The sequence below is a fragment of the Eumetopias jubatus genome, unplaced genomic scaffold (assembly GCF_037043125.1).
Source record: "Eumetopias jubatus isolate StellerSeaLion01/CBP00866 unplaced genomic scaffold, mEumJub1_p1.0 scaffold_3, whole genome shotgun sequence".
Taxonomy (NCBI): domain Eukaryota; kingdom Metazoa; phylum Chordata; class Mammalia; order Carnivora; family Otariidae; genus Eumetopias; species Eumetopias jubatus.
In genome coordinates, this window is record NW_028274809.1 from 183,431,150 (window position 1) to 183,457,241 (window position 26,092).

Consider the following 26,092-nt stretch of genomic DNA (forward strand, 5'->3'; position numbering starts at 1 on the left):
GCCATAGTGTCCCAACTGTTCAACTCGGTTGTAACTGCACAACTCTGCAGTTGCAGTGTGGAAGTAGTCCTAGATGATAGGTAAATGAATGGGTATGTGTGTTCTAATAAAACTTTATTTATGGACATGAAAATTAGACTATTATGTAATTTAACATGTCATGAAATACCTTTTTTTTTTCCCCAATTATTTAAAAATGTCCCTTTTTGCGGTGCGTGGGTTGTTCAGTCGTTAAGTGTCTGCCTTCAGCCCAGGTCATGGTCTCAGGGCCTGGGATTGGGTCCCGCATCAGGCTCCCTGCTTCGCGGGAAGCCTGCTTCTCCCTCTCCCACTCCCCCTGCTTGTGTTCCCTCTCTCACTGTCAAACAAATCTTAAAAACAGTCCTGTTTTAGTTGGATAGGAATTGACTACTCTGTGGTCTGGGTGTGGTGTTTGAAACAGCTGTGTATCTGTACAAATATATTTAGCCTAGTGCACATTCACTATCATGTTTGTAAGTACATACTTAGTTATGGCCGTTAGAGATTTTGGGAGAATCAAAAAGCGCATGCTACAGTTATCTGTGCTAATGGATGGGGAGTGTAGAGTAATAGGGAAAATAAAATAGGGATGATATAGAAGTAATCTTAGAATGTTTTGTGTAGTTTGAATGTTGTGGGGCCTAATAATCATTTTCAGTAACATTCGATTTACATTCTCTTCAGTGCACGTCAGTTGAGAATGTGGATAATGAATTCAGAAATGCTGTGGAGGAGTTATTTTCAGAATTAAAAATCTGTGGATTAATTGAAAATTAATTGCATTGGTGAAATATATGTAAAATATAGTAGCTTATGTAAACATTAATGTTAGATTTAGAAAATGTCTGGTTTTCCCAGAAGATTTGAATTATGCTCTTAAGAGGCCAGGGGTTCACTCTCCCAGCCCCAAATAGAGTGGGGCAGGACCTGGCAGCCTGGTAGATGTGGGATTGAAGCATCATAGGTTTAAACACACCCATTCTACGGGTCCTTGATAAATTCATACCTGCTGATTGTTAACGTTTAAGTTTATGGATTAGGTATTATTCTCTGTGATGAAAAAAAAATTGCAGAAAGAGGGTAAGCATGTAAGAAGGAACCAGAATTATGTCTTAGCATGTTGAGACTAACGTAGGGAAAAGGAATTCTTGGAAAGAAGAGTCAAATGGGATCTGTGGAAGAAATGAGGTTTTTAGGCAGATACAGGGATTAATGCTAATTTGAGTCTGTTTGTTTTCATGAAGCTGACCCCAAGGTGGGGGTGTATTTTGTGTGCTCTCTGGATTACCTATGATGTCATCCCAAGTTGTTGCAATAGGAGACTTATGTTATTTTAAATAACTTTTAGAAAAATTTTATTTAGGAAATTACAGATGAGTAAGTTTGAAACAATTATCTTACAGATATACCTTGACTATTTAGTAGTATGAACAATGATTATAATTTTTTTGTTTCCCAGTAGTGTAAGATTCTTATTTTAAACTCATAAGATTATACCTTTCCAGTCTAAGGTCATTTCTATGCTGTTTTCTCATCTAAATAAGTAAATAAATGCATGCCTGCATGCCCCAGAAATCAATTTACGTGTGGTTAATTTGAAAATTCTTTGTAGATTGGACAACCATATTGGAAAAGGACTGAATCTTTTGAGGGCTTTATTATAGGTAACCTAAAGAAGTCAGAAGACTGTATTTTAAATCCGTTGTATCTCATGAGGCATAGGCTTTTATTTCTTGGTAGGTCTTAACTAGGATTTAGCCTCCTCTTACAATACTGGAAATTGCTGGAGACTAATGACTCTTTTGTCATCAGAGCACTGTTTTCTGATTGGTATGGTGGGTGGACCTTTGTGTTCCATGGAAATGCCTTGGCATGTCATCCCAGCTCATGGATTTCATCCTTGACGGCAGTTTATATGTTCTGCTCACCTGTCATATTCTCTCTGTTAACTTCTCGTGTGGATATTGAAGCCAAGAATTTAAGAAGACTTTTGAAGTGTATTTGTAATTAAATAGCATTATTAAACCAGAGTTGAAGTCTTTGGTCAAGTAGGGTAACTGCATTGTCAAAATTGAGCTTCTAAAACAGAAAAACATCCTAAACCACAGAGCTGTATACTCCAAAAACATGCTTTTTGTTTTGGAACTGAAATATTAAAGGTACTAATAACCTGAGTAAACTGTTTAAAATCTGTCAGAAGTATCTCACAGCACACGGCAGTGGAGATTACCCAGGTGCATGTGAGGTTTTAAGTGCAGAGTAATTGATCACAAGACATTTTCTGATTGGTTTGGGTCTGATCTACTGAACGCATTTCCAGGTCCAGATAAGAATGTCTTCCCTTGGAGTCCCCCCTGGTTGTCCTACTAATAAGGCACTAATAGGCAGAATGAATCTTACTGTCCTTGTAACCAAACCTGCTTTTTGGTGTCATATTTCAGTGGAGTTTTCTGGTCCGAAAAGCCTTATAGTTAACCTTTAGCTACTCCCCTCCCTTACACTTCCTCATTTATTCATTCTCCCTGAATCCGTTGCCAGCTCTCCTGTTACCACTGCAGCTTCTCTTACCTCTTCCCCCCACTAGGTCCCACGGCTGCTCTGGTGGCTCCTCATGGCCGCCTCCTCACCTGGGCCACTGGTCCCTTCATCTCAGTCTTTCCTCCTCGGAGTGCCGCTGCCTCCTGACCTTCTGAAGCGCTTCCGAACTCTCCAGTGGCTCACCGTCGGCTGGGAGGCTGCATTTGTTCCTCAAGCAGGCCATTCCCCCACACTTCGTTTCTGTTGGTCTTTCCATACTATTTGTGCTTCCCTTCTCTGCAGTTTCCGATACCAGAAGAGATCTGGCTGCTGTATCGTGATAGTCACTTCAAAGAAACTTTGTGTAACGTCTTTTCCTCCTGCAGGACAGTGTCTCACTCTTTCTTTGGAAGAAGGCTCACCGTTATTTTAGTCATGTGTCGGAAGGGCAAGCGGCTCTCCACTCGAGCAGGGGTTGGCTGAGGGGAAGGAGCCAGCTGAAAGGAAGAGATGCAGGGTGCGGGGGGGAAGGTGGGCTTAGCCTCTTCAGGAAGGGTCTGGGTTAGTTGAGGCGAAGGGGCTAACAGCAGGAGGACCGTCTCTGGAGCGTGGCTCCTGGAACGTGTTAAACCTGTGCACCCGGAAGGCGGGCGGGAGCCAGCCAACAGTTGTGTAACAGACTCCAGTCTTTCACACTCATGTAGCAGCTTCCCATGGGTCCCCTCTGGCCTTTGTGCTTTACATATATCAATTCATTGAACCCTCACAGGTTCAGAACCCTCACAGGCACAGGGTGCTTAAGTAACTTGTCAAAGGCCAACCAGGTAGTTCATGGTAGAATTGGAGTTCTGGCAGGCTCCACAGTCCCTGCGCTTAACTGTTACACTCTATTGCTTCTAATTACCGCCTTTCTTTCAAGAAAATGAACACCCTGCCCAACAATTGTTTTATATGATTCAGGTGGCAGGGTAGGTGAGGGGTGTATAGGTGGTGTCCGTTGTAATTTCAGAACTCCAAAAGGCTGTGTCAGGGTGGTGGTCACATACGTTTGAAGGGAGTCACACTGCTGGTAAAACATTTTAAGAATATCATTTCGCTGGGCTTTATGTTTACGTTTACTGGATGTTGATGTGAAATGAAGCTCTTAGCCTATTAGAGATGATGCCCGCTTTCTCCCTCATCAGTTACCGGCTTGACCTCAATGAAGGGAGAAGATTGCATGCTCAAGTCTTACTTATCAGAAGTTAAGAAGGCCCTGGTTGGACTTTCTGAGAAAGACAGAAATATCAGGTGATCTGAGCATGTTAAAATTATAGCCTATCTAGTATAACTGAAGGTAGAAATTTTCTTCCCCTTTGGCAGGGAATTTTTGAAATACTGCATTCCATGTATGATAAACTTACATTAAGTTGGCTCACAAAGTTTCCACCCATGTTTGCTTTATTCCAATTACCATTAGTTTCCCAGAATATTCTAGACTCCATCACAGTACTCATGCTGGATTGTGATTTTAATTGCTTGTTATATCACATCTTCCTAGTTGGTGCATGAGCCAGAGGGCATTGACACATCTCTGTCTCATCTGTCATTTTATCCCTAGATTTAGCACAGTGCTTGACACACATTGGGTAGTTGGCAAGTGTTTCTAGAATGAATGCATGACTAGCTGTTGAGTTGGATACCAGAGAAGTCGTTAATTGAGATCTGCTTGTTGTTGGGCTTAAGAGAAAGAGGAGACCCTTCTGGATGAGCACTGGTTGCATGTATCCACCTCCTCATTCTCTAACCACCAAACCACCCTATACAGGCCAGCAGGAGGTGTTTTCCTCTGTACTTAAATGTTTTGCTTCCCCGTGCTACTTTTCCAAATCCTAGTTGTCTTTTTCCCTCAAATGCTTCCCTTTTTGTGAAGCCTTCCTTGATTCCCACATTGGATTCTGTTCATAGTAGTGTCTTATTTATTTATTTATTTTTGGGTGCATTTACTACTCTCTACCACATACTGTTTCTGTTTCTTGGTATGTGTTGTTCTACCAGACTATAAACTCCTTGTGGGCAAAAACCAGGTCTTGTCCAAACCAGCATACTTCTGAGAATAGAAAGGAACACTAACCAGGTGGATGCTGGGGTAATAGTTATGTCCTAGGACTACGCCGGGCACACCTTATGTATGAGCAGTGTTCAGTAGTCAGTGCACGGTCCCTGACTCGTTGGAGAAGCCTGGTCACCTGGACCTGTTCACAAGTGTGGGAGACGACGTGAGAAGGTAGCAAGGTCTTAGTCTTGTTTCTGTCACTTTACCTGTTTATTAGTGACAGTGGGCAATTGATTTCATCCCTTGGATCCTAATTTTACTGACATGTTCAGTAGAGAGGATTATTTATGTCCTGTTGGTTTCTTGTCCCTCCCCCCCTTTAGGAAAATCTATTATTTTTTTTTAAAGATTTTGTTTATTTGAGAGAGAGAGAGCGCGCGCGTGCACGCACAAGCAGGGGGAGCAGCAGAGGCAGAGGGAGAAGCAGACTCCCCGCTGAGCAGAGAGCCTGCCGCGGGGCTCGATCCCAGGACTCTGGGATCATGACCTGAGCCTGAACTGAAGGCAGACGCTTCACCGGCTGAGCCACCCAGGCGCCCTAAGGAAAAGATATTAAAAAATCTGTTAAAACTGTGAGATGTCCTACAACGTAAGATACTACTGTGGAATTCTAGAATAAAGTGAAGACTTTCTAACTTTGTAAACAAACTAGAAGCTGAGGACTGAAATGTTTATAAAATGGTTTTTAGGATAAAGCAAGCTGTAATACAATGTCCTGTAGACAGTATTAAATAAGTAAATAAAAAATATTATTAGTGTTATTGAATTCCTTTTTCTTTTACTCTTTAAACTTAGAAAACATTCCCACTTAGAGATAAATTAACCTCTATTTGGGTCATTCCACTATATCTTATTGTCACTTTCACTTCATTGCATCCTTGTTAGTGACCAAACCAAAGGGTGAAAGTAGCAGGTTGGTGGGTTAAAATGTGCTGAGGAGTGTGAGGAATTACTTAGTTGTTCCGGGCGATTTTAATTGGAAATCATGATCTCTGCTTTTTTTAGCATTCCATTCAGTATTTTTTTTTTTTTTAAGATTTTATTTATTCATTTGAGACACAGAGATACGAGAGAGAGAGAGAGAGAGAGAGAAAGAGAGAAAGAGAGTATGAGCAGGGGGAGAGGCAGGTTTCCCGCTCACCCAGGAGTCCGATGTGGGCCTCGATCCCAGGACTCTGGGATTATGACCTGAGCTGGGGGCAGACAGACGCTTAACCATCTGAGCCACCCAGGCGCCCTCCATTCAGTATTTGAAATAAGTTTTATAATGTTGGCTATCCTAGAGCATGGCAATTAAATGTGCCAACAAAAAAGAATATCCCAGCTGTAGGTAGAGCATGCTTTATTCAAACTATATAACTCTTATTTCTATCCAGTGGTGGTATCAAAAACTTGATGTGTTCCAGAAAGCAGTAAATTTAGGAAGGAGTATGGGAGGACTTCTGCCTGTAGTAAATTTTAAAAGAAATACATAAATATTTTCAAAGGAAATAGAAAAAGTACATAATTCAGATCATATCCCAGACCAATTTAAAAAAAATTAATTAAATTTAGTATCTAATATTTGGACTAAACAAAAGCTCTCTAGCCTTTCACCAGTTTACCACCTGACTCTTCTTACTCACTACTGGCAGTAAGTATTAATGGACTGTGAGGAATGAACAGGAAGCTGAGTCACGAGGCATCTGCATTAACATCCCCTCATGCTAATTGAAGTATTATTAAATCTTAATTTTTTTTTACTTACGCTGTAAAATTGCTCATCTAATTTTATAGTTATTATAAGGTATATTCCAAAATTGAACTGGGAAAGTATTCACTTTCAATCCAAAAGTACCAATTAATTTTAGTATGCATGAAACATTAAAAATAATCGGATCAGGGAGAAATGAAAACAACTCATTTTTAATATCCAGACTGTAGGGATATAAAATATTTTATGTGATGTGCAAAAGAAGGAAAGTACAACTTCATAACTAATTTCTGTGGCCAGTTTACATAAGGATAACCTTAGCAACACATACAAATTTAAATGTGAAGCTTCTTTCTTTGTCCTTTAAAGTATGCATTCTAAAAGAAAAACTTTTAAAATTTGTACCTGCATTTTTAATGAAAGCATTATTATCATATAAATTGATTTCTTGAAAATGCCAGGTAGCTCAGTGATACATTTGACAATTTCATCTGAGAAAATTTAGTGTCATTGAACTGATCATCAGTATTTTGCCAATGTATTTTTTTTAATGTTCTAAATATTAAAACTAGAATTGCTAAGATTCATCCCAACGTCTGACTTTTTAAATTTTCTCAATGTGATTGCCAAGGAAATTATTGAATTCATTTTCTCTGGGTGTCTTCTCTATTGCTTTTCTTTGATTCTTTCCATTGCAACCAGCCCGAGATTTTACATGATAAAGGAAATCTGTGGAACTAATCCTAGAAACCTCTTTTCTGTTTTCTCACGTAACACCTCCAGGCACAGAAAAGACAGAATACTTCATTTGCATTCTTAAACATTAGGAACTTAGAATGAGTCTTTCAGCTGGAAATGTTATTGCATCTACATCTCCCCCACCCCAAGAAAAAAAAAAAAAAAGGTTAACAGCCCACTCAGGTTTATCTGAACTCATCTCTTTTTAGGATCCTGGTCTGCACTAAGAGTGTGATAGGTGAAACTTAAGCGCCCAGCGTCTTTCTTCTTTACAATCAGTTAGACTCTGGAAACAGGTATCAGTGCTGATTACAAGGAAATAAAAAAAAAAAAAAATCAGATACGTACAAAAGAGATGGCAAACACTGACAAACTTTAATCTTCTGAAATGGAAAGAACATTTCCAAAGTTAATGTAGAATACAGTAATGAGAATTAAAAAAATAGAGTATCTCCCTATGAGCTTGAAAAGTTTATTTACCCCAAAAGTAGAAAGATATTCAGAGACTTATAGTTTATTTCAGTGGCTTTTAGTAAATTAAAAAGTACCCAAAACCTTTTGTTTGCTCCAAGTACCTTTGTCAGAAACCCTCCAAAACATTTAATGAAAGAAATTTAACCATTTTCAGACTTAGTAATAGCGGAAAAGTAGAAATGGACATCATTCCACTGTCAGATATGAGAAGTAGAAAGGGTTCTGTTGCTGTAATGCTCACTTCCTGTGAATGAAAAACAGGGTTTTATACGTAACTATATTCCTCAACTAGAAAACCTGACTTCTGCCAATTGTTACAGTGGGGACAGTTCCTACTATTCCATTTCCCTAACTAAATATTGTACATGGCTATCATCTGGAAGTAATAATATTGCTTGAGTGCACTGTGCCAAGTAGACACTTAATACAAAATATACACTAGACCGAATGAAATCCAGATACTGGTGATATTGAAAGAGAAAGACACAGATTCCTTTGGCTAAATTAAGTCACAGCATACACAGTGCTCTGTAAGGTAAATACAGTTTGTAAGTATGTCATTAGATTTCATTTGATCTTACAGTTAGCGTCCCAAACAAATTAACAAACTGTGCTGGTTTATAAGGTTTTTTTTTTTTTTTTTAGAATTTTAGAATGAAACCTTTGTCTCCCCTCTACCACCCACCCCCATTAACAGTCAAATACCTTAATGTTCTTATCCCAGTGAGTCACATAATTTGGGTTCTAAATTCACAGTGAGCTGACTGGCACTTCAAAGAAAGTGATTCCTGTAAATGTAGGGGGTTGGAGGCCAGTGGCACCCCCTTTTCTAGGGTTCTGCACCTCTCTTGATTGATACGCCACAGTCCGTGCGGAGGAAAAGGCATTAGGATTTGGTTTCCAGTCTTCTCTAATCCCGCACCGTCCCGCTGCACGGCCAAATGGTCGTGGTAGGAGTGCTCATCCCCACCTCGTTCCTGTCTGCTCCAGGTCCAGCTGCTGGTTTCACTCCAGAAGTTGGTGTGGCCACTCTGAAATCATTTTCAAAATTTTTATTGTAAAATAAAAGAGAGAAACTACCCAAAACAAATGTGTGGCTTACTTAAGGTAAATAATCTTGTAGTCACTGCTTAGGTCTAGATGTTAGACATTTGCCCTGAGTCTTGTCCATGTGGCCTGTCTCAGTCCTTTTCTCTGATGTCTCCCTATTCATAACCACTACTTTTATAGTAATCCTTTTCTTGCATTTTAAAATAATTTTATTGTCCAAATGTGCATCCCTAGAAAGTATGGTTTGGTCTATTTATTTTCAACTTTGATGCCTTTTAAATTTCTCTTAATCCGCAGGTTTTCTTTTCAGACTTTCTTTTTCCTTACACTTCTGTTGAAGAACCTTGGGTTATTGACTTCTGGAATTTCTGTCCATCTTGACTTAGTTGATTGGGTGCTCATGGTACAAGTCAGGGTTTTCCTCCATTCTTGGCATTTTCTGCAAATTGGATTCCTACACCTGGATTCAGAGATGGAATCAGATTTGGGTTTGGATGCCTTTGGTCAAGACTGTAGGAGGCACATAGTGTCTTGTTAGCACTTGTTACAATGTAAGCAGCCTTTGATGCTTACTGTCTATATCTAGTATTTCACTGGATTGCAACATGGTGGTATTTTAACTCCGATATCTTTTTCTCCACCCTAAGGGAGAGGAATTTTTTTAAAGAATTTCTTTGGGGGGGGGGAGCGCCTGGTGGCTCAGTTGTTAAGTGTCTGCCTTCCCTTCGGGTCATGATCCCAGGGTCCTGGGATTGAGCCCCCCCCCCCCCCCCCCCGCCCCGTCTGGCTCCCAGGGAGCCTGCTTCTCCCTCTCCTGCTCCCCCTGCTTGTGTTTCCTCTCTTTAAATCTTTAAAAAAAAAAAAAGATTTTATTTATTTATTTGACACACAGAGAGAGACAGAGTAAGAAAGGGAACACAAGCAGGGCGAGTGGGAGAGGCAGAAGTAGGCTTCCCGCTGACCTTGGAGCCCGACTCGGGGCTCGATCGCAGGACCCTGGGATCACGACCTGAGCCGAAGGCAGACGCTTAACGACTGAGCCACCCAGGTGCCCCCATAGTGATACTTTTAATTAAAATTCAAGATAACCTCTTCTTTGTTACTCTTGTATCTTCATTTTCATATTTAAAGTTCTGACTCTCCGGGACAGGGGAGATGATAAAATGAGAATACTTAAGGATTCTTGTCTAGTCAGTAGTATGTGTACACACACACACACACACACACACACACACACACACAGCAATCTGAGGATGATAGTATCAGTACCAATATGATTATTGAAGACTTTAAAGAAATTTTACACATCATCTTCCTGTTCTTCCCTCACTTTAAAAATAGTTGTACTGGGGCGCCTGAGTGGCTCAGTCATTAAGTGTCTGCTTTCAGCCCAGGTCATGATCCCAGGGTCCTGGGATCGAGCCCCGCATCGGGCTCCCTGCTCTGCGGGAAGCCTGCTTGTCCCTCTCCCACTCCCTTCTCTCGCTGTGTCTCTCTCTGTCAAATAAATAAATAAAAATAAATAGTTGTACTGTATCTGTGTTGTCAGAAAGTACAGCTAGTATGGGGCACCTGGGTGGCTCAGTCGGTTAAGCATAGGACTCTTGATTTTTGGCTCTGGTCATGATCTCAGGGTTGTGAGATCGGGCCCTGTGTTGGGCTCTGTGCTGGGCATAGAGCCTGCTTAAGATTCTTTGTCTCCCTCTCCTTTTGCCTGTCTCCCCTCTCTAAAACAAACAAACAAAAAAGGAAAAATAGAAAATATAGCTGATATAAAGTATACTCTCTCCTTAGCCTTCATTTGGTTTTAGTCCTGCAAGTAACCACAGGCCCTTTATGTTGACTTCTTTTTAGTCATTTTGTTTTTCTGAAGCTCATTCTCTAGAAAGGAGTGGGCAAACCTTTTTGTAAAGGACCAGATAGCAAGTGTTTTTGGCTTTGCAAAACAGTCTGTTGCAGTTACTCAGTTTTTTTTTTTTTTTTTAAGATTTTATTTTTTGGCAGAGAGAGACAGTGAGAGAGGGAACAGAAGCAGGGGGAGTGGGAGAGGGAGAAGCGGGCTTCCTGCTGAGCAGGGAGCCTGATCCCAGGACCTAGGATCGGCGCTTAACCTGTTGAGCCACCCAGCTGCCCCAGGATACAGTGTTCTTAAATTTTTTCCCCAAACACTTTGTTTCCCCCCACAATCCATTTACGTATACATAGATACATTATTTTTAAGCAGTTTACACCCAACATGGGGCTCAAACTCCCAACTCTGTGATCAAGACTTGCATGCTCCACCAACTAAGCCAGCTAGGTGCTCCTGCCAAAATCCATTTAGACTGTGGACTGTACAGAAACAGGTAGCAGGCCAGATTAGGGCCACAGCCTGTAGTTTGCAAACTACAGGTTTATTCAGTTCCTCAGAAAGAGGCCCTGAGTTCTTGTTTGTTTCGTTTTCTCTGTACTTTTTCTTGGACTTCAGTTTTGTTGGATTTAAAATCCTTGGCTCATGCTTTTTCTTGACTACGTTATTCCATTTTCTTTTGGCATGGATTACTTTTGACTGAGTCCGGTGATAATTTAAACTTTTGTATAAGTCACATATTCTTTTTTTTTTTCTTGTATTTTTTCTTATTCTTGTAAGCAGTATTGCTAGATTGTATCATGGTCATTCTAGATGGAATTTCTCAGTTTTGCTGTAGTATGTCTTTTTGCTATCTATTTCCAATTTTTAAAACCGTTTTCTTGAAGTACAGTTTTGGTATTCTTTTTCTTTGCTTTAATTTTCTTGAGAGACTCTTCTTATCCATATGTTGGATGCTCTTTTTCTTCAGTTTCTCATTTTCTCTTGTATCTTTTAAAAATAATTTCATTGTTTTGATATTTAAATTCAGAAAAGTTTCTTCCTTTCACTTTCTATTTCCTGTAAGGCATTATCTGTTTTCTTTATTCACTCTTGAGTTCCCTCTGGGTTAGTCTTCATTTCTAGAATGATACTTCTTTTTAATTTCTGATTTTATCTTGAGGCATGTCATCTCATTTCTGAACATTTCTAATTCTGATTTATGTTATTTCATGTTTTCTATAACTTTAGAAAATGTTTTTCAGCTTGTTTTGAAATAGGTAACAGTTTTGATCTGTTAAATGTTGATATGTTTTTCTCTTGTGGGTTTTTTTTTTTCCCCCTTCATGGATGTTATTCTAGTATTTGTTTTATTTTCCTTGTAAAAACATTGTATGGGATTTTATCTTGATCCTTTTATTTTGCTTAGTTTTATCTGTAAAGTTAGTTTTCCTCTATATTGCTTTTTAAAGAACTGTCTATTGTTTTGAAATGAGTGATACATGTCTAAGAAGTTTCAGTACTTGAATAGAGATAGCAGCAAAAGATTTTTTTCTGAAGGGTGCCTGGGTGGCTCAGTTTGTTAAGCGACTGCCTTCGGCTCAGGTCATGATTCTGGAGTCCCGGGATCGAGTCCCACGTCGGGCTCCCTGCTGAGCAGGGAGTCTGCTTCTCCCTCTGACCCTCCCCCTCTCATGCTCTCTCTATCTCATTCTCTCTCTCAAATAAATAAATAAAATCTTTAAAAAAAAAAAAAGACTTTTTTCTGAAGTCTTGAAAAGATGAATTAACCTTGTAATCTCCCTATTTTTCTTTTTGATGTCCATACTGTTAACACCATATTTAGGGGATAGCTTTTCTATCTGCTACTCTGTGCTTTTGACATAATCATAATAATTTTTGAAAGCTTTCTCACTGGCTCACTTTTTTAACTCATTTGTTAAGTTCCCCACACCAATCCTGAACTGACCTTTGCTACCAGAAACTCTTTTTCCTTTTAGCAAGGAATACATTAAAATCTAGAATCTGAGTCCTTTGGGCAATTCAGCAATTTTTTCATGGCTATGTCTCTTGCCTGACCCTGGTTTTACAGTTATGCCACTATCTTGGTAAGCCTAAAGTGTATGCATTTAAAAGAAATCTGAATCCATAGTGTAGCAGTTTACTACTTATATTTCTGAGAATGAATTGTGTATCATACATTTTTTATAAATAATGATTATTTCTGTCCTTCATTCACAACATCAAGTCTGTTGTAAGTTAAATCTCATTATTCCCCTAACATGCTGTTCAAAATGAATCCTTTTTTTCTTTCTTCTATCAAAATTTGACCAGAATCATAAAATCACAGAATTTAGAAAATGAAAGGAATCTTAGAGCAGTGATTTTGGCCTTTTGTAATTTCTTTCTTATGGTGTTTTCCAATGCTGTTTAAAAACCCACTTTTTTAAGGTTTATTTATTTTAGAGGGAGAGCATGCACTAGCGGGGGTGGGGGAAAGGGCAGAGGGAGAGAGAGAATCTCAAGCTTAGAGACTGATGCGGGACATGACTTCATGACCCTGAGGTCACCAGTGGAACCAAAGTTAAGAGTTGGATGCTCAAGCGACTGAGCCATCCAGGCCCATGACTGTAAGACATTTACCTGCCTTCAGGTATTCTATTTACCATTCATGGTAAATTTACAAGGACCTTATAAAGCATATATTTAGAAGTGCATTTTATTTCTATGGAATGTCAAAAAGACTTACTGGAGATTAAGGGAGGCGGAGAATTGGATGGATGACAAAAGATCCAGGGTGAACAAAAGATGATCAAAAGGGTACTAGTGATAAATTCTGGCCTTAACTTCAAATCACACAGATGACTCTGGTCAAAATCACAGAACTTTTAAAACATGCTCCGTCACTTTGCAGTTGGCATACTGTCTCACCCTGACCTCGCCTTGCTCTTTTGGCCAAAGAATTCGGGGAGTTCGGAGCTGGGACGCCGCGTTCTCGTTTTGCTGTAATGACATTTAAGGGCCGGCCCAGGGAATGCTACCAGAACATCTAAAGACAGAGGAAACGGGTTCATTGAAACGTCTGTCTGAGTAGTTACCCAGCTTACTACTGGCTCTTTTTCTTTTCTGTTGGATGGGACAAAAGAGTAGTCACTAACTATTTGATGTGAGCTTTTTTTCTTGGTATTTTGCATTTTGGGGTAAGTAATTTGTCTCAACTCAGAATGCATGAGACAAATCTAGTTAACTAATCAGAGGTTCCTAGTTGTCGGGCTCCTGTTAATCAGAAGTTTTACTGTATAATCATAATGTATTTTGGGTGTTCTCATTTATGTTATTCAGCTGTTTGTGTGGGTATTCTGATTACTTGATTACGTCTGTCTAGCATAGTGGTGTTTAAAACCGCATTTATAACAAAAATTCCTCCATCTTAGCAAGGAAAAGGGAAGTATGGAAAGCCAATTGATAGTTGAAACATGATTGTTTCCTCTTGACTTGGCTTGGCATTTAGTGGGTGGCAGGTTTGGGATGAAGAGAAATGAATATGATAATTGCTGTGGTCCAAAATGACTGGAGACATGTGGAGTATGCGGAGATGTAAGCCTCTGACCACTTTGCCCTCTTTCAGAGCAGCTCTACTTTTCATGTGTTTACATTTTGGGGGTTTCACAAAAGATTCTTTTTTTTTTAATTAAGAAAATAAGGTTCTACTATTTACAAACATTTGATGGGGAGGTACTTTATGGGCCTCTGTTTTTGCTGAAGAGGTTTCTCATCTTGCATTCTGCCATTTATAACTGGTAATTGTAAGTATTTGGGTTCCTATAATTTTGAGGTCCTATGGACCTGTCTTACTTTTCTAGTATTCTCTTTTTTATCAGGACTTCTGGTTAAGAGATAAGAACTAACAGTTGTGGCACTCAGCTTGGCGTTTTACATTATTATTTTATTTAATACTCAAACTTGCAAGGTGGTTACTATTCCCATTGTCATACAAAGAAAAGGAAACTTTATTAGTTCAGAATCTAAAATTTCCCTTTTCTTCTGTGTTGGTTTTGGGCACAAGAGAAAGTATACATCCTGAGTTTAAAGGCCTTGGCTTTTCTATACATTTTATCTGAGTGATTTCATCTATAACTTTTAATTTTCTCCTGTGTTTAATGCCTTTGAAAATCCATATCTCAGCCGGGACTCCTCTTAGAACCTCTAGACCTCTCTGTCAGCTTCCTGTACGCTATCATAGACATCGCACCCCCCTGTTATTTATCTCTCTCCATTGCTTTTGTTGATTCCCTGTTCTCCTTCCACCTTCTGCTCTGGATGGGTTTAATCCTCTTGGTTCATAATGGCCGAGAGACCAATCCAACAAACACACTGCAGTAGCTACTCTGGATAATATACTTAAAAGGAGAATGGATCTCCTTTCCCAAGCCCAGAGTCCTTTCAGGCACCAGTGCTAGTAGATAGAATATGAGGCATAAAATACATGATTTATTCTTTATACCAACCTGACCAAAGGTCATGGGAGAACGAACAGTTCAGGGCCTGACTATGATGGTGCCCAGCATCCATTCTGGTTTTCCTTTTTTCATATTTAACCTCCATTCTTTGCCTAGTAGGCTCATCCTTTACTTCAGCAATCCTCACCGTTACTTCTCTAGACTATGCCCTATAGTGGCACTAACTACATCATATTTTGCTCTCTCCCTGATTAGCTCGTTGGCAAAATTCATTAACATTTTGTTCATTATAATACTGTAAACACAGAGGGACAGATCCATTGCTGGGGAACTAAATGTGATTGATACAGAAGAGTTTTTGTTGAAACTATAACTCTACCTGGTAAATTCCCACTAGATTCTTGATTCATTTCTTGTAGTCACAAGGGTGTAAACATTCTGTTTTCTTTTGGCTATTTCCCTGAGGTTTAGTGATCACATTCCCTTGAATTAATGGATATCCTGTGGTTTTCATCCATGTCCCCTACATTTAGCTCAAAGCCTGGCACAGAGTTGGTATTTAATGAAAAAGGACATTTGTGTTGAACTAGGCAGTGTGCTGTAGGGTATGGAGAATGCAAAGATTTATAAGGTGTTTTAAAGGTGAATCTACTGTTTAGGTTAGGTGGCAGGATATTATATATAAATATACCACCACAGAAGTGGCTTTTCCAAAGAATACTGTAAATATCAAGCAGGAATTCTTCATTTGTTATTTTTCTTTGGCCCGACTTTGTTTCCTATATCTTTGTGCACTTGTAGCATATACAGCACTGTATATTTTAATGTATTCCTTCAAATCCTTTGCTTTTAAGTTGTTTTTGGTATGTAAATAATTAGTAAATATACATATGGGTTTTTCTTTTTATAAAGTTGTGACTGTATCAAGCACCATACTGTTTTTGTTACAAATTTCTACTTGTGTTTCTTCACAGGCAGCAGAGGATGTCGTTTTCATTGGACCCGACACACATGCTATTCAAGCCATGGGTGACAAGATTGAAAGCAAATTATTAGCTAAGAAAGCAAAGGTTAACACAATCCCTGGCTTTGATGGTGTAGTCAAGGTGAGAAACTGTATTACTGTAATATATGTGTCCTTAAGTCAAACATTTTGTGAAAAGCATTAGATAAAATGCAATTATTGCTAAATGCAATAATATAAATGCAAAATAAAATGCATAGTAAAATGCAAAGATATGCATGTGTAGGTTAAAATAAATCAGTGTTTACACTGGATTATTCTACTTTAAATTTTTAAATTTTTTACTTATTTTTTTCTATTTTTTTAAAGATTTTATTTTTAAGTAATCTCTGCACCCAACATGGGGCTCGAACTTACACCCCCAAGATCAGGAGTCGTCTGCTCTACCAACTGAGCCAGCCAACCACCCCTGGATTATTTTAAATGGTATAAGTTAAAAGGAGCAAGAAGCCACTTAAGCATTATATTTCATGATCAGTTTTTTTTTAATGGAACGGTCGTTGACACATAATGTCACATTAGTTTCAGGTGAACAGCATAGTGATTTCACAACTCTATACATTAAATGGCTCTGCTCACCACCAAGTGTAGCTACCATCTGTCACCATACAACCCTATTATAGTACCATTGACTATATTCCCTCTGCTGTACCTTTTATCCCTGTGACTAGTTCTATAAGTGGAAGCCTGTATTTCCCCAATCCCCTTCAACCACTTACCCATCCCCCTACCCCCTTCCCTTTCGGACACTGTCAGTTTGTTCTTTGTGTTTATGGGTATGAGAGTCTGCTTTTTTTTTTTTCCTAAGATGTATTTATTAGAGAGAGAGAGTGTGCACACAAGTGGGGCAGGGGCAGAGGGAGAGGGAGAAACAGGCTCCCAGCTGAGCAGGGAGCCCGACATGGGGCTGGATCCCAGGGTCCTGGGATCACGACCTGAATGAACTGAAGGCAGAAGTTTAAGCAACTGAGCCCCCCAGGCGCCCTGAGATTCTGCTTTTTGTTTGTTTTTCAGATTCCACATATAAATGAAATCATACGCTATTTGTCTTTCTCTGACTTATTTCACTTAATATAATATCCTTTGGATCTATCCATGTTGTCAAAAATGGCAGCATCTTGGTCTTTCTTAAGGCCAAGTAATAATCCGCGCGCGCATGTGTGTGTGTATGTGTGTGTCTCCCCTTCTTTTTCCATTCATCTGTCGGTGAACACTTGGGCTGCTTCCATATCTTGGCTATTGTCAAGAATGCTGCAGTAAACATAGGGGTACATATATTGAAATTCATGTTTTTGTTTTCTTTGGTAAGTACCCAGTAATAGAATAACTGTATCATAGAGTATTTCTATTTTTAATATTTAAAGGAACTTCTGGGGCGCCTGGGTGGCTCAGTCGGTTAAGTGCCTGCCTTCAGCTCAGGTTATGATCCCAGGGTCCTGGGATTGAGTGCCATGTTGTTGGGCTCCCTGCTCAGCGGGGAGTCTGGTTCTCCCTCTCCATTTGCCCCTTCCCCTGCTCATGCACTCTCTGTTGCGTGGGCTCTCTCTCTCAAATAAATAAATCTTAAAAAAAATAAAAAGGAGCTTCTGTATTGTTTTCCTCAGTGGCTGCGCCAATTTGCATTCCCACCAACAGTGCATGAGGGTTCTTTTTCCTCCCCATCCTCACCAACACCTTTTATTTCTTGTCTTTCGGTTCTAGCCATTCTGACAGGTGTAAGGTGATGATTTCATCGTGGTTTTGATTTGCATGTCCCTGATAATTAGTGATGTTGAGCATCTTTTCATGTGTCTGTTGGCCATTTGTATTGTCTTTTTTGGAAGAGTGTCTATTCAGGTCTTCTGCCCATTTTTAATCAGATTATTTGTATTTTGGTATTGAGTTGTGTAAGTTCTTTATATATTTTGGATTTTAAACCTTTATTGGATATGTCATTTCAAATATCTTTTCCCATTCAGTCATGATTAGTACTGACTCATACTTTCATAGGAAAAAACTTGGTGATTTAAAAATGTTCTCTTAGCTCTCTGGATTTCATTTAATGATGGTATGTATTTAACGTTTGAAACATTACGATGTTCTCTGTGTAACTTTGTGTTGAGCTTCTGTCCATATGCATAAAACATAAATTATAAATTTGTTTCTGGTGGAAAGTGGCATAGCTGTGGATGATTATAGATCCCAAACATAACTCCTCATTAAGTAAGCAGCTTTAGCAGCTGAAGGTTTCTAAGGAAGAAATGCAGAAATTGAAGTGTCTGTGTGTGTGTTTTCCCAGGAAAAGTTACATGTCTTTTTCTCCTTAGAAGAAGAGTGTCCCTATGTAGACTTTAACTTTGTGATTTGAGTTAGTCTGCAAAAACTTTTCAGTGTTAATTATTGTTAGCTTTTGGGCTGGGCAGTTGTTTATTGTGCAGGAAACTTTCATGTGTTATAGGACAGTTAGCAAGCTTGGCCCTTATTAATATCCTCCATTTCTTGCCCATGTTTACCTTAATCTGTATTCATCCACTTTTTTTCCCTTCTGTCCTGTTACAAGGACGAAGTGTTCCCATCCTCAGTAAAGCCAGTTCTTCTTGTTAGGTTCCAGATGTACCCCTTATAGTAGCCTTCACGGGCTACGGTCTTTACGGATTATCTTTTCTCTCTTCCATATCTTAAAACTTGTCTTTCAGCTCCTTTCCATTACCCTTGCTCTTAAAAATTCTCAGTCAACAAATGTGCTAATCCCTGGGCTAAGTGGGAAGCATGTGATGGTTATAAACAAGATGCCCATGATCCCTCACCACATGGTGCTTCCAGTTTAGTGGAAAAAAAATGTGGTTGCCTAGAGCACAGTAACCCCTTGTCACTTTATAGCTGTCACCTTAGTCTCCTCTTTCATAGCCACAGGTCTTAGAAGAATTGTCCTTACTTGCTTTCATTTCTATACTGTTCACTTAATCATTAATCTACCATCGGCTGGCTTCTTTCCTCATTAATGGAAATTTCTCTTGCAATGGCTACCAGCAACCTCTCATTCTCAATGCATTCAGTATATAATTTGTAATCCTGGTGTTTATCTCTTCAAAGCATTTGAGTCTCTTGGTCACTTTTTCCTTCTCTAAATATCTACTTCTGGCACACTACTCAGTTCTAGTTTTGTTTTTGTATTTTTTGGCTTGTTTTAAATGTTCATTCTTAGTTTTCATGCTGATTGTTTTTCCTATCTTTGTTCTGTAAATGTGGTTTTATTTTGGATTCTGAGTAGGAAATGTTATTGTACACTCTCACCCTGGTGCAACCTTACTCTTACGGCTCACATCTCAAATCTATATATATTTATCTGTGCTAGATCTCTGCATGTGTGGGTGCCTCTTAAATAGTTCTGCTTGATGCCCCCGAGGCATCTTGAAAGTAACAAGTTAAAAGCTGAGCTCATAATTTTCTCTTTGATTAGCAATTGGCAATTAGCTCCATGCCCACCTGATTGGTAAGGTATTACTGGAACACAGCCCTGCTCTTTTCTTTACAGATTGCTGATGGCTGCTTTTTTCACTAGTGACTGAGTTGAGAAATTGTGACAGACCATGTCACCCAGCAAACCTGAAATATTTGTTACTGGCCCATTCAGAAAATGTTTGCTGACTCCTGCTGTACGCTTCTCAACCCGATTCTTTCCTGCCTGAGAAAGTGGTGGTATTTTCCACACTGTTTCCCAAGCTAGAACCTTAGAGTCATTCTTGATAAATACTGCTACAGAGAATTCACCTATAAATGCTTTCTGATCCATTTACTTCTTTCTTTGCTCACGCTAACACCAAGTTCCAGCTATCATCATCCAATCTGGATTACTTTTGTCAACCTCCTAATTGGTTTCTTTGTAGCCAGTCTTGGTCCCATCCAATTAACTTTCTTCTTCTTTTTTAAAATAAAGATTTATTTATTTCTTTTAGAGAGCAAGAGCATAAGCAGGGAGAGGGGCAGAGAGAGGGGGAGAGAATCCCAGTCAGGCTCCCCACTAAACAGGGAGCCGGATGTGGGGCTCGATCCCCCAACACTGAGATCATAACCTGAGCTGAAACCAGGAGTCAGAGGCTTCACCAACTGACCCACCCAGGCGCGCCCCCCCCCCCCATTAACTTTCAACACTGTAGCTTGAGTGACCTTTTAGAAATCCAAATTCAGTCCTATGCCTTTGTTTGCAAACTCTTGAATGGCTACTAATTCAAATCCTTTATATAGCTGGCCTTTGTTTTTCTCTTCAAACTGCTAGTGTACCAGTTTATCCTTTACACTGTGTATGCCAACCATATATGACATCTTTCAGATTCTTGCAACTTCTGTACTAAATTCTGTCATGCATGTTGATTCTGCTTCTGTATTCATTCCTTATTGTCTCCTCATTGTTTAGGTGTTGGTTTAAACATACATGCCTCACAGAGGCATAGGCCCTCTGCTGTATTTCCCCTTAGTACCCTGCACTTTGCCCATCACATTTTAAATCATTCATTCATTCATCTACTAAGTAAATATTTAAGTGCATACTATTTGTCCAATGTTGTTTGAAGTGCAATGAGTAACGTAATGAACAACAATAATAAAAAAATTCCTGCCCTCATGGAGCTTATACTATAGAAGAAGGAGACAGACAGTAAACAAATAATAAAATATATAGTACATGCTATGGTGAAACATGAGACAGGGAATGGGGGAAGGGAATATTGGGAGGGTGGTGACACAGGGCAAGTCATGTGGTTATCAGGAAGAAGAGCAAAGCATACTAGGCAGAAAGAATAACAAGTGTAGAGGTGTTGAGATTGAAATGTACTTGCTGTTCAACAAACAACCAGGAATCATGTGCCTTCTGTGATCAAAGGAGGGAAAAATCAGAGATGAGGTCATTGAAGGAAGATGTGGTAGGGAACTCAGATTTTATAGGCCTTTTTGCCCATTGTAATGATGGGTTAAATGTGTACTTCCTGCATGTGATTGTAAACTCCTTGCTGGAAGGGATTGTATTCTTTTTGTTACTGCATCACTTATACATGGTGCCTGGCACATAGTCAGTGCTCACTAAATACTTGTTGGATGAATAATCTTCTAGGAGATAAATTTTTACACATATAACCATGGTATACACATTATCTGTCATTTAGTACATATTTACTAGACATAACAAAGAAAGGAAAGCATAGTGAAAAACCAAGAGAAAAAGTAAAACAATAGAAATAGATTCACATATGCTGTAGATACTGGAGTTGATGATAAGAACTGTAAAATAAGTATGATTGATACGTTAAAAATTTTTTTGAAGAAAATGTGGAGAAAATAAGCATATAAAGAATTTCACCAGGGGCATCTGGGTGGCTCAGTGGGTTAAGTCACTGATTCTTGATTTTGGCTCAGGTCATGATCTCAGGGTCATGGAATTGAGTCCCACATTGGGCTCTGTGCTCAGTGTGGAGTCTGCTTGTCCCTCTCTCTCCCTCTGCTTCTTCCCCTGCTTGCGTGCTCTTTCTCTCTTTAAAATAAATTAATAAATAAAAATTTAAAGAATTTCGCCATGGAATTTGAATCTCTAATAAAATTAAATGGAAATTATGTAATGGTAGATATATGGAAATAAGGACCTTAGATAGTTTTTTTTTAAAGATTTTTTTATTTGAGCGAGAATGAGAGAGAGAGAGAGAGAGAGAGCACATGAGAGGGGGCAGAGTCAGAGGGAGAAGCAGACTCCTTGCTGAGCAGGGAGCCCAATGTGGGACTCAATCCCAGGACTCCAGGATCATGACCTGAGCCGAAGGCAGTTGCTTAACCAACTGAGCCACCCAGGCGCCCAGGACCTTGGATAGGTTTAATAGTAAACTAAGTAGAATATAGGATCCATGTGTAGTGTAGATTAGTATTTCATTCCTTTTTATGGCTGAATAATATTCCATAGTAGGAATATACCACTCCCCCCCCCCCCCCTTAAGCCCATTCATTAGTTGATGGACGACTGAGTTATTTCTATCTTTTGGTGATTGTGAATAATGCTGCTACAAACATTTGTGTGCAAGTGTTTGAGTATCTGTCTTGAGTTCTTTGGGGTATTTACCCAGGAATGGAATTGCAGGGTCATATGATAATTCCATGTTTAACTTTTTGAGGAACTGTCATGCATCCAGGCCTTTGTGTAATCCTCTCTTTGGTTTGGGTAAAACCTTGTGACTTGCTTCTCTGTTAGAATATGGCAAAGGGTGATACCATGTCACTACCTGAACTAGGTTATGTTAAAAGGCAAAGGTGATTGGCTATCATTGTATTAAGTTGCATTGTAGGGCAAAGTAATTGAGTGTTACTGCTGTGATATACTGCTTATATAATGTTTCATTATATAAGACTACATCTTAGGAAACTAGAGAACAGATTCTAATTTTTGACTTGATGATGTAAGCTGCCATGTTGAGGAAGTCCACATGACAATAAACTACTGGCAGCTTCTACAGATCTGAATTAGGGCAATCTCTGTCTGAGCCAGCAAAAGGGTAGGGTGCTTAGTCATATAGCCACAAGGAAATAAATTTTGTCAACCATCTGAATGAGCTTGGATTTGTCCCCAGTTGAGCCTCCAAATTAAAAGGCAGTATAGCTCACACCATGACTGCAGACCTGAAAGACTGAGCAGAGTATGACAAGTCTTTTCTTTAGTAGGCTGTCAACTGTTGGGTTTTAGTCCTTCTTTCCATTCTTGTTTTAGAGAGTTGTGTAAGTTCAGGTAGTGGTTTGGATGGGTTGTTACGAACTGTGATCTATTTGGCCCCGGTACTTCTGCCAGTATAATTTTACTTTTTTTCAAAAAGAAATCTGGCCTTCTTGAGATCTTCAGTGTGGGGTTGATTTTAGTCACAAAGGTAGTAATGAGTCAGAGTCCAAATTAATTGTCTTGATGAATAGCAGAGTCCTTAGGCGTTCACGCATGTGGTCATTAGGAGAGCATATGATCTGGAAATTCTGTTTGTCCTAAATATACTTTCTCATGAAGTCAGTGGGTGTAGTGTCTTGTAGGGAGAAGATGACCTAAGCTGAAATGAAGAGTCAGATGCTTAACCGATTGGGCCACCAAGGTGCCCCTAGAGAGATTGCTTTAATTTCTGGAGTGGGAACATCTAGTTTTATCTCTTAAGACCACCAATTTATTCTGCATCTTATTCTGCTTTTGTTTTTGGGCTCTTTCAAAATTTATAGTATGGAATTAAAGATCTATGTGACTATTTCCATCCAGTTATTACTTGTTTATAAAATTTTCTGTTTCTGGCTTAAGGCTACTCACAAAAAGTGAGGAGGGAGCTGGGTCACAACTGCTTTGGTGTCTACTCCTGAATGCCTAAAGGTACTAAAGAGCCTGTTTCTGAGGTGCCCAACAGATGGGTCATTTCTTTGCTAGCTCAACTAGATTAGAGTCCAACCTAGTTTCATAGGAAAGATTTTGATAGTAGCTTCCCAAGGACTTTTTCCATTATTTCCAGTTTTTCTAAACTTCTCTGGTTTCTTGTGCAATTAGGAGTCTGAATCACTCTCAGGTCTTTCTATTTTGCCCTTGTATCCAGTACTTTTTTTTTTTTTTTAATCTCAGGTTCTTTTTCTTTTATTAAAAAAAACTTTTTTAAAGATTTTATTTATTTATTTGACAGAGAGCTAGAGAGAGAGTGCACAAACAGGGGGAGTGGCAGGGGTAGAAGCAGGCTGAGCAGGGGGCCCAGCGTGGGGCTTGATCCCAGGATCCTGAGATCATGATCTGAGCTGGAGGCAGACGCTTAACTGACTGAGCCACCCGGCGCCCCTTTTATCTCAGGTTCTTATTAGCACTGTGAACCAACTCATATAAATCTGGGGACACTAGATTATTTATACATTCCTCAATTTCTCTGTAAATTTCTGTCCAATCTACATAAGCTTTGGAAAGCCTTTGGTAATGCTTCTTAGTTCAGAATGAGACCAAAGTTTTAACTTAGCCCTCAAGGCTGGCCCTATTCTGACAGTAGCTTAATTTTAAAAGGTAGTGTTGCTTTGAGGGTTTCTGGCCAGTGAGAAGAAAGGGAACAGGTCAGTGGAAGAAAGAGCAGGGCAGGTGCAAATGGAGGAAAACAGGATGGAGGAAAAGAAATTGCAGGATAAAGACCATCAGGTTTGACAGAGTTTTAAATTTTTCACATTTTTCATTTGGCTTTTCCTATGCCTTTTCTCCTCCCTATGAACTTTGTCTTTCCCGTGAATTTCATGAGGAAACAAATTTGGGGGACGCCTGGGTGGCGCAGTCGGTTAAGCGCCTGCCTTCTGCTCAGGTCATGATCCCAGGGTCCTGGGATTGAGCCTCACATCGGGCTCCTTGCTCGGCGTGAAGCCTGCTTCTCCCTCTACCTGCTGTTCCTCATGGTTGTACTCTCTCTCTCTCTCTAGCAAATAAATAAATAAAATCTTAAAAAACAAAAAAAAAGAAATTTGGAATCTGAGTTTCTTTTGGAAGCTTCCTCATTGTAATGAAAAAAATTACAGAACATTAGGTGTTTGAGATTTTTACGGCCACCCCCCCAACAGGTGACTCTCAAATGAACCATTCATAATCAAAAGCTTGCAAAAGAGTCTATTATAATTTTTAATTGTCCTAGGTGAGATTATGCCTTTTATTTTTTTTAAAGATTTTTATTTATTTATTTTATTTGAGAGAGAGAGAATGAGAGAGAGAGAGAAAGCACATGAGATGGGGGGAGGGTCAGAGGGAGAAGCCGACTCCCTGCCAAGCAGGGAGCCCGATGCGGAACTCGATCCCGGGACTCCAGGATCATGACCTGAGCCGAAGGCAGTCACTTAACCGACTGAGCCACCCAGGCGCCCCGATTATGCCTTTTAGAAACATAAGAACATAAATTTGATTTCTGGATTTAGTACCTTTAAGGAGAAGTTGGCTTCAGAGAGAGCATAGACTTGGCCTGAGATGAACCCATGAGAATCTTGTAATAACATATCAAATATATTGTTTGTTCACCTTGTGTCTTGGGCCCCCAACCTAACGGTTGGCTATCTCTAATTGTAGACCTGACAATATGCAGTGCCTTGGTGGTTTAAATTTGGAGGGGAGATCTCTCCCAGACCCAGACTCCTATGGACAAAATAAGTCAAGACAGAAAGTTCTCAAGTTTTGTCTATTTGTTTGTTTTTACAGATTTTATTTATTTGAGAGAAAGTAAGAGCGAGGGAGCACTAGTGGAAGGAGGGGCAGAGAGAGAGGCAGACTCCCCGCTGAGAAGAAGCCCTGTGTGGTGCTTGATCCCAGGACTCTGGGATCATGACATGAGCCAAAGGCAGACACTTAACTGACTGAGCCACCCAAGGTGCCCCTCAAGGTTTTGATACAGGTTTCAAAGGAAATTTTATCCTGTTTAGATACCAGTGTGATGAAATCTGAATACATTGGCTTCTAGAGCTAACATGAAGGTGAACTTCTAGGTCCTGTACTTGTCTTCTTCCATGTAAACTTTGTCTATGGACTTAGAAAATGTTGAGGATAATGTTGAGGATATTTTATTTCTAATAGGAAGTCTTCCTTCAATAATAAACATTTTCAAATCTAATCATTCCTCATTCCTAAAAAGGAAATTGGAGCTCTCCCCAAAATGAGATTTTTCTCACCCCTGTGGTTGGGGACACCCCTGGGTGGGGGCTCAGTGGGCATCAGAGGAGCTCTGCAGATTTTGAATCTAGGGTCTTTAACAGAACTTAGTGGAACCTCCCAGATTGCCTCAAAGTGATGGTTATCTTTCAGTGTAGCAGGTATAATAAAGTTGGTTTTGCTTCTTCAAAGAGGTCATCTTTTCAGGGAGCCTGTGTTTGACAGTCTGCATTTGAATTTGCAACTGCTGTTAATTTGTAAAATAGGGATAAGTAGCAAATAGAAGAAAAATCCATTTATCTTTTCAATTTTGTCTCTTTGTATGCTTTAAGTGATTTTTAAGACCCAGTCATAACTCTCACATAATGGCAGGTTCTCATTACAGGTGTTAACTTTAACTATGGTATACAGTTCTTGACACCTGCTGTCTGAATTAGTTAAGCCACAATTGAATGTGCAGGTTATAGTTTTCAGATAAGCATTTAAAAATTTTAGGAATGCCCTTTTGTTTTGCTCATAAATTTTCATTCGGTTTTATTTCTAGTTTAATTTTAATTACTT

At 39.5% G+C, this 26,092-nt stretch overlaps 1 protein-coding gene across 2 annotated transcripts in view; it reads left to right on the forward strand.

Moving 5' to 3' along the window:
* The window catches only part of PCCA (propionyl-CoA carboxylase subunit alpha), a 393,065-nt gene that overhangs the window by 92,207 nt on the left and 274,766 nt on the right, over positions 1 to 26,092 (forward strand). For both annotated transcript variants that reach the window (XM_088021889.1, XM_028112036.2), the window contains exon 7: positions 15,851 to 15,982. In XM_088021889.1, coding sequence (XP_087878015.1) covers positions 15,851 to 15,982 — 132 coding nt within the window. The remainder of the gene's footprint in view (positions 1 to 15,850; positions 15,983 to 26,092) is intronic.